The 16,443-nt window shown below is 53.1% G+C and overlaps 1 protein-coding gene across 4 annotated transcripts in view; it reads right to left on the reverse strand.

Annotated features, from left to right (window-relative positions):
• NUDT3 (nudix hydrolase 3) overlaps positions 1-14,566 on the reverse strand; it is a 30,841-nt gene extending 16,275 nt beyond the window's left edge. The window contains exons 1-2 of one of the 4 annotated variants that reach the window (XR_010826537.1): positions 14,118-14,566; positions 1,497-1,607 (exon numbers count right to left, since the gene is read on the reverse strand). Coding sequence is in view for 3 of the 4 variants with exons in the window: in XM_066982810.1 (XP_066838911.1) it covers positions 1,497-1,607; positions 14,118-14,216 (210 nt within the window). In the remaining variant the exon portion in view is untranslated. Of the gene's footprint in view, positions 1-1,496; positions 1,608-1,704; positions 2,048-8,671; positions 8,744-14,117 lie in introns of those variants that run through there. The other 3 variants (XM_066982810.1, XM_048071055.2, XM_048071054.2) reach the window with 3 other exon arrangements.
• Between the last annotated feature and the right edge of the window lie 1,877 nt (positions 14,567-16,443).

A 16,443-nucleotide genomic window follows, 5' to 3' on the forward strand; every position in this document is an offset into this window, starting at 1 on the left:
CCACGTGAGCGAGGGAACACCAGCTGAGGGAGAGGGGATTATCTCAGCCAGCCCGAACCAGTTTCTTCGCTGCAGATTGAGTCCGCGCCAAGGCTCCCTTTCAGCCGCTGAGCTGTCATGGAAAGAGAGCGACTCTTCCAAGCTCCGCGCTGCCTGAGAAAGGGAGGGTCGGTACAGATTTATTTTAGGGATGTGAAAGGCGAAGCCGCGCATCTCCTGAACGAACCTTTGACTTCTGCAGCAAATGATTTAATTATTAATGATGATTAGGTTGTAATACATTAAATATCGTAACTGGAACGCTTCTGTTGTTCTGGTTAAACTCGCTTCGGCTTGATTACCAAGTAACTAAAAAAGCCAGAGCTGTACACAAGCTGGAAACGCAATTTGCAAGCAGCGATCCACAGGACTAGAGAGACCTAAAAAAAGAAAGTCGCCGTATCGCTTCATAGCTTTCTGATAAACTGCTGGATTATAAAAGCAACCAAAGAGAAACACGCAGCTCCGGAGCTGCCACATTAAGGCCAAACATCGAACATTTTGTTAGAAAGCAACAGGTATTTCCAAGTACTTTGCAGGGGGAACTTGACAGACGAGACAAACAGAGCAACTACTGGGGAAGCTTCCTCCCAGCTCCCATCAATTCGCTCTTTATTTCTGTTCTACAGCACCAAGATTTATAACCCTCTTGAAAGCGTTTTAATCCTTCCTTACGTAACTAGGAGCCTACTTGGTCATCCGTACATAACCATTTAATCATTTCCGAATCCACGCATCTCTCCAATTCAATAATATTCAGTTCTAAAGACCAATTTCACATACAGCGTAACCAACTACCATTTGCTGACTTGAAAATCCTTTAAAAAAAATGTTCTTCCAGCTTTAAAAGAAAACCACGCCTTCTCCATACAGTTCAGCGTGTGCTGCCGTTTGACCCCATTTCTGAAACAGCTCCAATTCAAAGACAAAACCATGAACACATCAGAAATTGTTGCTAGTGGTAACTTTGCAATCAATTTCTGGTATTCATAGAGAACTCAAAATATATACTAAACCAAAACTTACTGACATTCCTATACTTGAGGTGTCTTCAGTGGCTCGTAAGGGCTTGTTTCTACTTTATACCTAATTATTAGCTCCACAAAAGCAAAAGCTTTTTTTTTTTTTCTTAAAGTTCTTTTAAGAAAGCATACCTCATAGGAAGGTAACAAAACAGAGAATATCACTGTATGTACTGGAAGTTTATAGCTTCATTTTATCCATTTTCAGTTAAAAGTACCAGGTGAGGAGAAGTCGATGCCAAACGAGAGCCTTAATTACGTTCCTGTGCTATCTGTGTTTAGGACTCTGGTTTCCCTCCCACGTGGCTATCGCCGGTGACCCTGTATTTCTCTCCACCTCGTGAAAACAAGCTGGAGGGCTGAAAACGCTCCCAGAGCCCCGTCCGACGCTGAACAGCGAAGCTCCAGGAGCCCCCGCTCTCCTCGCGTCCTTACCTCTTCACAGACCTCTCGCACCGCGGCCACGTTGGGCTCCTCCTCGGGCTCCATGCCGCCCCCAGGGACAATCCATCGATCCGGATGCCGACTGCTGCTCACCAGCAGCACCTGCGGAGAGCAGAGCACAGCTGATGGACGAACTCACAGCAACGCTCCTTTTCAGAGCCCAGCTGCGGGAGGAAAGGTGTCTTTGTACCCCTCACACCTCCAAATCCAACGCGCGTCCTTGGAAGCGCTCTGCTCTTCCCAAGGCAATTTCTTTACCCCTTGCAGGCAGCTGTGCAGGCTGCATGACCAACGGCAACGAGGCACTCCAGCACTCCCAATTATTTCAGCCATTACCTTCTCGTCGCGCTCGAGCACTGAAGAATAAATTAAGCCTCCGCATACCAAACCAACAGCTTGCTATGTGATACGGCACCGCAACACGCACACTGTAAGAGCCTGCTGCCGTACCCGGTCACTGCATAGCCCTGACAGCTGGGGACACGTGCCGTGCACCAGTACGAGACTGCCCAGAAGCTGCTCAGCACCTCCAGCCCCTGCAGAAGTCCCTTGATTTGCCTTTATCAGGACCTTTGGCCTCGCTTACCTCTGCGGTGACATTAAGGATATACACAAGGCAGGTACCCGCCCACTAAAAAGCTGACACGGAATTGTTTCAGCAAGGTTTTCAACTTCCCCGCCTGCCCCCCTTCTTTTGTAGCGGGCACCGAGGAGCTCCGTCAGCTCCGGGGCCAGCACTTGGTTCCTTGGGGTTTGGATGAGGTTGTCCCAAGGGGATGTTTAAGCAAAATGTAAGTTTAAGTAAAACCACCTAAAAGCCCTACAAAAGGGCTGCAGAGATGGACGGGTTGTTTTTTCACCAGGAAAATGATCCAACCACATTCAACCATTTTCACAGTACTCATCTTTCATAAGCATTCTTTGTGGGATATTTCTTGAAGCACTTTATTCCAATGTAAGTCTGCTATGTTCGGTTCTCTCTTTGTCTTATTAAACTTCCTTGCTGTCTTCTGGAAACAAAAAGCCAGCTAACAAGCTCAACTGGATGAAGCTTTTCCCAAAGAATACCGAGGCACTGCGCTTATTAAACTTACTTGCGATACATCCATGAGCAGAGATGGAAACTAAAAACAAAACTAATACTGTTTTTCAGCTCTCTAAACAAAGCCTGTTCATTAGAGTCATCATGCTATACTTCATCATTTCACTGGCACAAAGTTCCGAGCCAAAGCAACTTGCTCCAGAAACTTTCCAACATACCAGTCCAATTAGGTTACAGGCCAGCTGTAACAGTTTCAATCAGACATTTCAAAGTTAAACTGCGCGAGGCACTGAAGTCCCAGGCTTTACTGTGTAAATGTTGATTTACCAGTAGCATAGGAAAAGATTTACGCTAATTACCAAGAAATCTACCTACAGAAGTCAGAATTACACATCTGAGGCAGAAACAAGCTCGAGATTTCAGAGTTTCGCGGGACTTTTCTCTTCTGGAAATTCTCATCTGCCAGCTGACCACCCCACAAAGTGATTTCATTTTTGGGGGGCCCAGGGATGAGGGTGGCCAACGGGCTGGGGCACGCAGGGCTGAGGAGAACCAGGCTCAGCTGCAGGCTCCAGACAGCGGCTCTCCAACCAGGAGCAGCAGAGCTAAAGGCAGAAATTGAAGAGGGGTCACACCAAACGTTTTGGCAACTGCTGGTCTAACCTTTCCTAAGCCTGGAACGAAACTGGGGGTTCTCAGGTGTCAGAACGCCTCTGATCAGCAGCCTTCTGTGGATCCTACTAATTATAATGCCTCAAAGCCTCCTCTTCAGTGGGAACCCACACCTCCGTCCTGCAAGCCGTGAAGCAGCACCATTTATTAAACGATCCCCTTTCAGCCCCCGAGCACAGGGCTTGGACTCGATGACCCTCGTGGGTCCCTTCCGACTCGGATATTCTGCGATTCCACGGCCGCTGCAGGCTCAGCACGCGGGGCACGCAGCTGGCCTGCGCCGTCTTCCCCCGGCATCTGATCCCATCGCCTTACACTGCTTTTTTGACTTCATCCTGACTCATCACCAGTGCCACGCACGGAAGAGCTCGGTCTGAAATTCCTACCTCCAGGTCAGGAGGTGGTTCTGGGGACAAAGCTAAAAGAAAAGTAGCGGCCATTTCAAGCGGACGCCTTCTTGTTGGGTAAGGAGGACTCGCGGTTGCAGTTTCTGGTTTCAACGCAGAGTCCCAGCTCAGAGGAAAAGGGAAAAAAAAAGAAGCAAAGATGCAGAAGCAGCTCCCTGCACACCAGCAGAGCACAGGTCGCGGCGTTGAACTCCTGCCACCTTCCACTTGTGAGAAAAAGTTATCTGCCGAGGGAACGGCTGTACAAAGACTTCTGAAGGAAAGCCCGCTGGATTGTTCGGGCTAAGACAATGCCTCACCAGCACACTAGTAGGAACTCTGAGGTGTAAACAACAGTTTTAGGCAAAGTAAATTAACTTCAGCTGGCCTGGCAGTTGAGCATTTTCTAAATAGAATTAGCACGAACAACCCTCGCTGGGAAGGAAAAACCTGTCATTCTCACACTTTTATGTAATCAGACTATTTCCTGTTTAATAAAAAGGAAATCCCATCAAGAGAGAGCAGGAAACATGCCCTACAAGGTCATTCTTTTAAAACAGCTTTAAACAGGATATTGCTACCAATGAGCTCCCCCAAGACAAAGGGAGCTGGTTCACCAGGAGGGTGAGACATTGTTGTACTCCGAGCCCCCCCACCTGAAAACGGCCCGAGTCCCGGGAGCTGCAACGCATTCGAAGGCGCCCACTACAAAGGTCACTCGAACCGTGGCTTTGGGTCGGAAGATCTTACAAACAGCCCCAAACCCGGGAACACGAGAGCTGCCGAAAGCCATTGGTACTCGGGAGGCCCAGCCTGAATGCTGCTTCCCAGGTAAGAAATCCTCCGCGCAGACCTTCTCCCCCCGTAGGCGGGGGGGAACACCACACACCTGGCCAGGAGGAGACGCCAGGGGAGCAGGGGCTGCTCCCTTGCGGGACAGCGATGCGAGTTTGTGTTCCTGCCCTAAAAAAGGTCAGAATCCTTCTCTAACTTCCACCGAAAAGCCAAGAGAAAACGGCAGCTACCCCTTCCCTTTACAACGTAACACTACAAGAACGTTACCCGATTGCTCAGTTAGACTGAGCCTACTCCAATACGGTTTTACCGCATAAAGCCAACAACTTTTAAAGGGTATCTGCTGGCACCTCACATCCCTGGTACCTCAATTTTCGCTGGTGGATTTCTTTATTACATAAAATCATTCACCTGGCTACAGAGCAACAAAGAAATTTTAATCAAAACAGTCAGAAAAAAGAGCGAACGTCACTTATCTCTGACACGTGCTTAAAAGCAGAAGGGAAAACACCACATTTCTCAGAACTGGAATTGTACAGGTTTAATCTTTACGGTGCAGCCTGGTCATCTGCACCCCTCACCGCGGGCAAGGCAACCTCCAACACCGGAGCTGCAGCAAGGTGAGGCTGCGGTAACGGGAAGCTGCCCCTTTTCAGAGCCCTGCATTCACGTCCACTTCTCCCTCACCCCGCAGAAGACACCGAGGGTCCCCTCGCTGCTCAAGGAAGACTTGGAGAGCTACCCACCGGCACCTTTGAGAGGATACAACCTAGACTTTTGGGTTAATTCACGCCAAAACACAACGGCAGGTTTACATTTCTGCTTTATTCTTGCTACGCAGCTGTCTTTAAGGTGGGAGCTGAGGCTCTTGGCTTTGAGACTCTTGGCTCTGAGATCCCGGGGGCAGGTTTTGGAGCCCGGTCTTGGTGGGAAAGCGTTTGCAGGTATCACGTCACCCAGCCAAGTTCTGTTTTCCAGGATTTGAAAGACAATTATGTCATTTCAAAGTAGGGAAATGAGCAACACAAGCCTCTTTGGCAAGGCGCACGGCAGCCCAGAAGTAGCTCTCAGACACAATCAATGAAATAAAGAGAGAGGTTAGAAAAATAAGCAGAGTTTGAAGCCTGCAGCAGGGGCTCCTGAGCTGTAGCCCTGACGGTAAGCGACCTCCAAAGCAGGAGGCACGCAGAGAACCAAAACCCACCCCGGGCTTTCCCCGGGAGGAGGCAGGAGAGCAGCCGAGGCACCTAAAGCTGCCGGATCGCCGTGCGGAGCCCGAAGAGCCACGGGAAAGGGGAACCGAGACCGACCCCGGGATAAACCCGTGAGCCCCCGGCACACGATGCTGCCCTTACCACAACTGCACTACGGACATCTTTTGTTTCTTCACATCACGTTGTCTTCCTGAAGGAACGGAAAGCAAAAGCCGGGCAGCCAAGGCAAGGCAGAGGATTCCCTCTCAGCTCCAGCGCAGGGACGGGGGGAGTCCCGGCTTCTTCCCTGCGACGCTTGATTTAAACGACAGCAACCTCCCGTAAATAAAACAACAGCGGCGACACTGTGGGCAACTCCATTCCTAGAAAGAGGCTGCACAGAAGCATTACGGCAAAGACTCAAAGAGCTGCGACGTTATCAGAAGCTGGCCTCCAGTGTTATTAATTAGCAAATGAGCCGTCTACCTTCCCGTCTTCCAGGAAGGGGACGCTCCCAGCAGACACCAGCCCAGGCCCATCCGCCCGGCAGCGCTGCCCAGCACGAGGCAGCGGAGGAGATGTTAAAGACGTGCTCTTTGGCCCGGCACCGCTCAGCTGCCAGGAACCCACCTCCAGCTCCCGGCCACCCAAACTGCCTCTGCGTCTCCCTTCCCGTTTCCCCCGGTACTCGGGCCGCGTCCCACGTACGAAGCCCCTGACGTTTCAGGCTCATTTCACGCTTCAGCGTTACTTATCGGGGCAGCGGCTACAAGAAAGCGCCTACCACGCTCGCGCCACGCTTTCGGGAGACTGGCGGAGAAGGAGGCTGACTCCAGTGACTTTTGCCCGTACAATCTGCCTTTGTCTGAAGGTTTCGGTGTGAGGGGAGGCTCCGCGTGCCGCAGCCCGGAGCTCAGCTGTGCTAGCGACGCTCCGAGTAGTCCTCTGCCCAGCCAGGACACTGCAGCCGGCACAGCTCTGTGTGTCCGGCATAACAACGACCTCCGATGCTTTACCCAAAGTTCGCAAGTGCTCTCAGAGTCCCTAGGTGCATTTACTGCTTTTATATCTGGCAGAGCCAGGGGCTGACCCCATCAAACCACCCTGAAACGCTACGAAGGCGAGGCTGAGAAACCGAGCGCACGAGGAGGAGGAGGAGGAGGAAGAGGAGAAGGAGGGAGAAGGAGGAAGAAGAGGAGAAGGAGGAGGAGGAGGAGAGGGGCACCCAAAGCCCTGCAAAGCCCACTGCCTCCCATTTCGCTGGCAGGAACACAGCCCCGCGTTTTGCCAAGCTCCCGGCGCTGGGCAGCCCGAACGAGCGTGCCAAGGAGCGCCAGGTTTGCGGGACGGCTGCTCCCACCCTCTTGCTATGCGGGGCACGTCGCCAAGCTAGCACATCGCCCCGCGGCACCGAGCACGCAGCGGGCAGCAGGTTGTAGCCAGCTTTAGACACGGCGATGTCTCCAGCCAGCACAAGCAGCACTGAAATACCTCAAGCCGCAGAAAAAGCCCGTCCTGAGCGTAACGGGAAGAGCACGCCCCTGCAGGAGCACTGCTGCTCCTCAGCAGCACACATTTTCTTAGGCAAAGGTTATTTTTCCACAGGCACCCACACCTTGCTCCGTGGCAGGATGAGATCTGACTTACAGCGCCGTATCGGGAAAACGGAGGCAGCAAATCCATGACAGAAAGCTCACGGAGGAAATTGTTCACACCACAGACCTTGACAAGAGGAAAGCCTGAGCCTTGAAAAAGGAGGAAGAGGTGAACTGGAAGAGGTTCAGGTCATTTCAAGTGCTTGGATCACACCTACAGAGTTATAACCAAGATGAAAAACAAAGCAAATCCCGTTGGTTTTTAGGCTACTTCTTAGAATAACAATAATAAATCATCCTGCGCTGCGCTGCTGTGCCGGCTTCAAAATGCCACGGGTCACGTTGCTGTCACCACACATCGCCTGTAACTGCAGAGTGCCCGCTAACCCCTACCGAGGCAAGACAACCCGCAGTCCTTCCCCTGCACCCCGGCTACGCCACACGACTCCTCTGCGGTGTGCTTTCGGGGGGGACGAGGGGCAGCAAGCAGCCGAAACGCCTGCACAGCGCCGCTCACCTGGGCAGCGCGGGGCTGATAACGCGGCACTCCCAGGCAGAGCCCCCCCGATAACCTGCTCGTGCCTGCTGACGCCCCCTCGGTCACCGCGCAGCCCTTGCGCAGCTCTTCCGGGCAGACTTCTCCCAGAGGAATGCTAGCTTTTGAACCGTCTTTTTATTTTTTTTTCCCAAGGAAAACGATGGGAGTTATTTGGTGGTGGTTTTTTTTTTCGCACGGACCGAACGGCTGCACGTCAGCAGCTGCCCGTGTGTACACTGACCGGTTTGCCTAACCAGCCCTACTCACAAAACACAGCTTACAAAAAACCTACAGCCACGAAAACCCTCGAGAAGCTTTTCAAATACAAGTAGTTAATTCCACACAGAACATAATTACGTTATTTACACAAGAAAAAGTAACTGCCCAAGCGAGTAAGAGTAAAAATAACATGAACCATCTGAATTATCTTTTTTTTTTTTTAAAAAAACCTACCCAGTAGATAATTGTATCCCTCTGAATTTTACACGTTAATGTGAAGTTTCTGAGAACAAAGAGTTAGTGTGCATCGGGCACTGCCCAGCACAGAGCTACGGACACAAACCCTGACCCACGCATGCACCGCGTGGGAAAGAACGCCCAGTTGGGGTGAAAAAGAGCTACAGGTTAACGAGACCGACTCCCTGCCTCCCCGTTACGGTGTTACACACAGCACCTGAACGCTGATGTTTACTGTTGATAAGGCAGACCCGTGAGTTTCCTCATTTTGTCCTATCCCAATTATTCTGGGACACCCCACCACAGAGGTACGCAGCCCAGCATTAAGACGATTCTCCTAATTTCAAAAAAAACCAAACAACAAACACACACAACACAGTGATAAAACCCGAGCACGTGATGTATTTTCCTTTTGCTGAAGGGAAAGAGCTGTTTCCCCCAGACCCCACGACCACCCAGCCCTTTGGGAGCGGCCCCAGCCGCTCGTACCTGGCTCTGCAGCGGGGGCAGCGTGACGAACCACGGCCCGGAACCGATCCTGAGCATAACAGAGGGGCGGTGGCACACAAGAACAAGGAGAGAAAGGCAGGGAAGAGCTGTGGCCTCTGGTCAGACGATAAGAGGCTCGGAGACAAAAGGGATTTCAGGGAACTGGTAGGAGAAGGGACAAGTGCCACAAGCGCCGCTGCTCCTGGGTCCTTCTCAGCAAACGCGTGGTTTGAGGGGGCCCTTTCCAAATTTGCCCCTTTCCTTCAGTTGCAACAGAACGAAGACTGACTCAGTCCTCCAGTTTCACAACAGCTTACACAGCTTCCAGTAAGACAAGTGAAAATTTAACAATTCTCATCCTTTTGTACTTTGGCAAAGTCCAAGCAAGCACGGAGCTGCTCGTCAAATTGCTCGCGAAGGCTTCCGTTGCGAAAAGCCAGAAGCCACTTTTTAGACGAAAGCTCGGTTTTTGCAGAGGTTTGTACCCTTGGCCTTGGAGAAAACCAGCCACCAGCAGAGCAGAGAGGGGCAGGAGAAGCACAAACAAGAGAACTATTTCTAAACTGGCCTATATCCTACTGGGGATGTGGTAACGTGTTAGCAACGGACAGGGAGACCTTCATCTGGTTTCAGCCACAAACCTTTTGTGTAGCTGAAGGGAAGGTAAGGAGTCAAGCTGAGCCATTGGAACGGGGACTCCGAGACCGTATTCCCCTGACAGCTCGACGATCATATGATGCTGAGCTCCCTTTACTTCCAGGCAGCAAAGTACTCCAAGTGGTTGCAGCTAATAATATTTTTATATCGAAGCAAACGCACCACGGATGGCAGAGGAACGCCGAGCGATCACCAACACAGCCTGCAATTAAGGCTGGAGAACTGCTGCGCTACACCAGCTTGGTTTAAAGCTGACCCAGGAGAAGCAAGAAGAAAAAAAAAAGGTTAGTTAGCACACCAATTACTTCCCCCGGCCGGGGTCGGTGCGGGGCTGCAGAACCGCTTCTTCTGGTGACGGCGCTGCCTTGGCACACGCGGAAAACCGCGGAGCCAGAGCGCTGACCAGACGCCGTGTGAAAGCGCGGTGTTCTCATCGTAATTCAGACTCCATTCACGCCTGAGAAAAAAGGACAACCGATCCTGGATGCCATTCTTCTCGAAGCATTTCCTCCAGAAGTCTTTGAAAGCTACCAGTTGTTAAGGAGCAGCTTGTCCTTTCACCAGATACAATGCAGGCGTGCTTCAACCTGTAGCTCCACCAGCGCAGGACTCAAAGCCAAAGGGTTCCTTTTAGTTCTGCTCAAACGTAACCCAGAGGTGCTGCCGTTAAGCAGGCTTCCATCTGCTTCGCAATAGTAAGGCGTTAGTAAATTTTCTGGAACCCTTCCTCCTTGAAACAGCCGGTCTACACAAAAAGATACTGGTATTATTTAAAAATAACACCCTCAGAGCAGTACCGAGAGGCGCTGACCTCACGGGCAATAAAAGGGGCGATTTCAGAGAGAGCAAGACTTGGGAGCTCCTGATCCGCACGCTGCCCTTCTCTGCTCTCCCAGAAGCGGCAAATACCCAGGGAGTTTCCTCCATCCGAGGAGCTGAAAGCGGCAGAGTCCTGGGGTTGTGCTGCCGCCAGGTTCCCTGAAGTCTGCTCACACCCTCTGAGCTAATCCCAGCGATTCCCTCGTCCTCCCTCCTGCCCACAGACCCCTCTGCGGTGGCTCACTCTTTACCAAACACCACAGATACGGATTTTGATGCAGCCCAATTGAGAAATGTATTTATTTTTTTTTACCCCATTCGAGATTCATGCTTAAATGAGTTCTCCCTTTGCTGCTTTTTAAAGGACCGTGTAACAAAGGCAGCTTTTCACCCAACGTTTGGTCTTCCAGAACTGTTCCAGAGCTGCTTTCATGGCCAGGAGGGGAAGCTTCCAAACCCAGTACAGAGAAAACGTGCGTCCTCAAGCAGCGTGCGGAAGAAATAAATCACTTAACTAAAAAAGAAGCAAGGAATTATTATGCTAAGCCTCTTTTTTTTTTTGCAAATATAATGCCTAACGAAAGACGTGCTGTTTTAACAACCCCCGTTTATTGCCAAGACTTTAAAGAAAATTAAACCTGTGGACCGAAGAGCTAAGGGGTAAACGCCTAAAAACAAGCACAGTCTCCTCTGTAAGCGTAAACAGAACCTCTCTAATTTCTTCTTGTTCGTTGACAAGATTGTTTAATTCAGGAACTAATTAGGGGCTCAAAAAAAAAAGAGAAAAACCTGTTGTTTTTTTTTAAAATCCACAGTGGGACTGGAAGGAGAAAAGCAAGAGGTAACAGCTACCGTTTCTTAAGCCCTTAAAAGAAGCAGTAAGCAGAAACAGCCCAGCCTACAAACAAATCGCTCTTCAGCACTGCAAGCTTGAATTATTTATCAAAACTTGCCTTGGGCCTTTATTTATTTATTTAAAATCAGTTTAATAGGTCTTTAACTAACGTATTTTGGTTCTGTTCCCCCCTCCCTGCCTGGAGAATCCCTTCAAATGGATCTCAATTTCCATTTCAATAGAAGCAATCAATACTAAATAATATCACTGGCACCAAAGCGTTATTTTCCAGGAGAAAATGAAAACCAAGAGATCTTTCCGAGTAAAAGCATATTTTCAGAGCTAAAGTACATAATTGAACGTGGACTGATGACACGTTTCCAGTCACTGAAAAAGTGCAAGCAGCAACAAGACCAGAGTAGCACACTTGTCTCAAATTAACTGAGCTTTGAATAAACACCAGCAAATGAGAACTAAGCTAAAAATAATTAGGAAAAAAATTATAAAATCAAGGTTTCTTCCCTGCTGATTGAAATTATCGATACAAGCACGATTTACATGGCCCCCTGGCCTAAGACGAAGTGCAGGTCTGCGCAACGAGCCCACCCTGGTACCTATCGGTTTGACACCAACTTTCCTAAATGCATTTCTTGAACACTTCCACTTCGCGACCAGCGACGGAAGCAGGCACACCGGAGCCGAGAGCGCCCGGCGCACCTTCAGCTCTCCGTTAAACACACGGATACCATAAATAAAACCAAATCAGCGCCGAACGGCCGTGTGATGTCCTCAGGAGGCCAACTCCAGCTCAAACCAAGGCCATCCCACGCCCTGCCCAGCACCGCTCCCGAAGCCGTCAGTGCTCCTTCGTGCCACAGCAGGGAGCAGCAGCTACCTGAGCTCGCCGGCGCGCTCACGGGAAGGGCCCAACACCCGGGGCGGCCAAACCTAAAGCGGGAGAACGGCGCTCGGGTGAGCGCCCACGCCGCCCTGGTACGCGGGAAGTTTTCCAGGGCCGCGTTTGCAGCCTCCGTAACGGACCTGTGGAAACGGCAAGGCGCGATCAGGGAGCCAGCCAGCTCCCGACTCCTGCTTCTGCAGCTGGCAAGGGATTTTTCAGCTCTAGGTCCTATAAACTGGAGACTGAAGTTGCATCAGCTTAAACGAGACTCGGAATCCACTGAACGCTGTTGCCAGCCACAACTTTGACACAAAGACAGCCTTCAAAATCTCAGCCTTAACCAAACAGCAGCTTAAACTACGCTGCAAGAAACTGTCCCACGCCAGCGTGCCTCTGGACGAGTTTACTTTTACTTCTTCATCCCCCTCAGGTCAGCGTTGTGAAACCTTCACGTTAACGAACCTTTGTGTCGCCAGCCCCACAGCAGCCCCGGACACGCAGCAGCCCCCAGCCCCGAAGCAAGCTGCAGGCCGTGGCGCTCTGCAGATCGAGGAGATGTAAAAGAGAGGCCAAGGACGAGGCAGCAGCCGATTGCGTCAGGTAGCTGTTAACATCACATTCGTATTCTTAACCAGAGCGTAATCAAACATGGTCAAACACCTAATCCTGGAGAGGAATTGCCACATTTGCCTCACAAATTGTGTAAAGTTGCATCAGAAAACTCAGATGCCTTCAACCACGCGTGCTGATAAGCCCCAGTACCATTACACAATGCGATTACATTCTTCTTCACAGTCAGTTCAAAGTACCATAAATTCCCTGAAAGTCAGGGGAAGGACCAGCTACGATGAAAGCTGCACCAAAACACGTTAAGTATATTTATTTATTTCAGATCATTCCGAGCTGAAGTGTTGACACTTCACCATGACAGCACAGCTACAAGGGTTTTGTTCAGCCTCCTTCGCCACGTTAAATAATAACTGAGCGGTATGCTAATTTACTTTCCTCCAGCGAACCGTCGGCATTCCCTTCTGATTTCCTGTAGCTACAAATAGGATAATCAGGAGAACAAAGCCTTTAGTCCTGCCACTCAGGAGCCAGTAAATGAAACGAGGTACTCCTGACTCCGTAAGAAGCAAAAAAGACCTGCAGCCGAGTTCGTCCCGAGCGCTGCGAGCCCGCGTCAAAACCGTGTTAAAAAAAGAATTGTGAAAAACGCGCATCTGAGCAAAGTTCCCCTTTGTAACTTCACAGACAATAGGAGCACTTAGCAACGCAGCCGCTCCTAAACTAACCCGTTTACCTTTAATTCCCACTTCCTCCCAAGCCTCTCTGGACAGCAACTTCTGGCACTCCATCAGTCCCCTTTTATCCCGGTTTCTTTTTATAAAGCCAAGGTCAGGTTTCCTCTCCTATCTCATGTGATGTGCTGGACTGAAGTTCTGCCAGCGTGGTTGGTCCAGTCAACTGCCAAACCCCATCCCGTGCCACAACGCTCCTTACCAGGCTGTTCCACCACCCCAAGACGTGCAGGCTTTCGTTCTGAGCAGCTTTCTTGCGTTTAGTAACACGGGGGGGGGGGGGGCGTGCAGACCCCCAACCTTCCCACCGGCGTGCAAACACACGTCCAACAGATCCCCGCTGCCGCTCCGCAGGGGACGGCGGGGCAGCTCCGGGGGGGCAGCGTTCTGCACCAGGCTGCCCCGAGGCGTCCGGCCACACCTCGCCGGCTGGATCCCAGCCCCATCCTGAGCCCTGGGCACGCACCGCCCCTGCCCCTACCCCTCTGCCCCTTCTTGCCCCCCGCTCATCCCTTCTCTCCCCCTAACCCTTCCCTTACCCCCGCTCCTTCTCCCCCCCACCCCCTTACCCCTGCCCCTCCTCGCCCCCATATCCCTGACCCCTCTACCTCTGCCCCTTCTCGCCCCCTACCCATCCCTTCTCACCCCCTACCCTGCACCTACCCCTGCCCCTTCTGCCCCCACACCCCTGCCCTCTCTATCCTTACCCCTTCTCCCCCTTACCACTACCCCTCTCCCCCCTACCCCCCTGCCCCTCCTCGCCCCCGTATCCCTGACCCCTCTACCTCTACCCCTGACCCCCTACCCTACACCCCTGCCCTGCCCCCTCTCCCCAAGCCCCCCCCGGTGCCCCCAGCCCCTCACACAGACCCCCTTTGCCCCGGCGCAGCCCCCCCGGGCCCTGCCCGCCGCCCCCCTCCCTCCGGCCCTCACCTCCTCCTCGCTCTCGCTGCGGAAGCACAGGCAGGCCGCCCGCTTCTTGTAGCCGTCCCCGTCGTAGGTGCGCGTCTGGTTGGACTTGAGCTTCATCATCCTCCGCTCCGGGGGCTGGAGGGGGGCGGCCGGGGGCGCGGCGAGGCCTGAAGGGGCCGGGAAGGAGCCGCCGGGGCTCCCGTGAGGGGCGGGCGGGGAAGGCCGGGGTTGGAGGGGGGGGTGTCGGGGGGGGGAGTACGGACAGGGACCCGCCTCCCCGCGAAGCCTCTCGCTCTGGCTGCCTCTTTCTCCCGCGGGCCGGGAGCCGGCCGCTACTCGCTGCCGCCTTTCGGCCGCCTCATCCCTCCCGTCGCTCCCAGCCGCCCCGCCGCCGCCAACGCTCCGGCCACCGCCGCCGCCTCCGACGACGACCGCGACGCCATCTTGGGGCACGCTACGCAAACGGCGCAAAGCCGCCGGGCGGGGGAGGCGGCGGCGGCGGCCGCCCCCTGGCGCTTGGCCGCGCGGCCGCTACGCAGACGGCGCAGCTCGGCTTCCAGAATCCCTTCCCCCCCCCCCCCGGTCCCCCCTCCCCTTCCATAGGCACCGCCACCACGCCTCCGCCTCGCCACCGGCCCTTTACGCCAGCAGCGCGGCGCGGCCCTTCGAGAATAAGGCGGCGGCTCCTAAACCCTATTGGGGAGTCCTGGCGGTTACGCAAAAAGCGGAGGGAAGGAGCCGGCCCCCGGCGCACATGGCTCCGCTTTGACAGCGGCTCTACGCAAAGCGCGCAGACGCCGGGCGGTGAATAGCAGGCTTACGCAAGGGCGGCTTACGCCAGCGGCGGAGCGCGGGCTGGGGGCAGCGAACAAAGGGCAGGGCCGGGGCCGCGCCGGGGGGGGGCAGCTAAAAACCGGCCTCCGGGGGGGCCGTGAGGCAGAACCTCGGGCTGCCCCCGGGCTGGGGGGGTGCCAGCACGGCCCCGGCTCGCTGGGAAGCGGCTCAGGTCCTGGGGAGCCCGGTAGCGGCTCCTTGGGGGGGTCAGGAGGGAGGTGAGTGCTTTGGGGTGCCGCTCTCAGCATCTGGTTTGGCTTCAGTAGGAGACAGGCAAAAAGAGAGGGGTCATCCGCCTTCAGACTGCTGTGATGTGGGGTTTTTCTCGGATAAACGGGGCCTGGGCCCAGTGGAGGCCCCGCCAGGCAGCACCCCATGGAGGCAGCATCCAGAGAAGGGAGGGCAGCAGGCGGGGGGCTGAGACCCCGACCACCAAAATGCTCCGAGGGCACGGCCAGGAGCTGGTTGCCCCCTGCCCTGGTCACACAGAGCCCTGGCTGGGTGAAGCAGGAGGTTAGGAGATGGGGCAGAGATTAAAAAACGTAATATTTCCTTTGTGGCACTGCCTTTAGACTGGTGCTCTTCACCCCAAAACAAAAGCAATTTATACACGTTCACGTGGATCTTCCCTTCAGACGCTCTTTTTAAAAAAAGCTTAAATAAAACATTTAGCTCTCCGTACCCATTGCTGCCTGCTCAGGTACTCCAAGTGAGTTGATAGTTGCTTAATTTCACAGGAAGCTGGACATTTTGCTGAGCACAACACTGCTCCCCAAATAGCAGCACAACTGTAAATGCACAGGAGCACGCATAAACATCGCCACGACGTGAAGTAGGAACTTGGAAAAGCCCCCGTGGATCTGGACAACCTAGAAGCTCACGGGCATCACCGGCAAGTTGAAGAACGAGCTCCTTTAACGCCTATTTGCATCAGGAATTAGTCTGTGAAGTGCATCCTGGCTAAATCCAGTCATCTTTTAGCTAAATCCCAGCCTACAAACTTCAGCAGTTAATTACAACAAAGACTTGAAGTCTCTCTGCGCAGTTCCAACCTCCTCAAGAGCTCCCATTAAAAAAAGCTAATTACGTGCCCACCATTCCCCTCAGCCCCGAATCAGGGCTGTGATCGATTCCTTTCCCAGTGGGCTGCCTCACACCTCCCTGACATTACGGCTGCCCCACAACACCCGACCCGTGAGGCTGCAGAAAACCCTTCCCCATCAGCATCATCCCATTATTAGTTTGCGGGTGACATCTACCGGCAGGCCGCATACTGCAGGGGACCCGTCCCAGCTCTGCTCAGCTCCAGACAGCAGATGCTGTCACAACTCCCTCGTTAAGCCCCGGTTAATTAACCCCGTGATTTCAGAACGAGGACAGAGGGAACGCTGCCCCGCCTGCATTGTCCGCGTTCAATTCACGGAGGACCCTGGGCCAATGCAGCCGAACTGGCTGAATTTTCTGTCTACGAAACAGAACCGTCTCTGCGGATTTACTAGGATTGAATTTCTTC

Source organism: Anser cygnoides, chromosome 25 (assembly GCF_040182565.1).
Source record: "Anser cygnoides isolate HZ-2024a breed goose chromosome 25, Taihu_goose_T2T_genome, whole genome shotgun sequence".
NCBI lineage: Eukaryota > Metazoa > Chordata > Aves > Anseriformes > Anatidae > Anser > Anser cygnoides.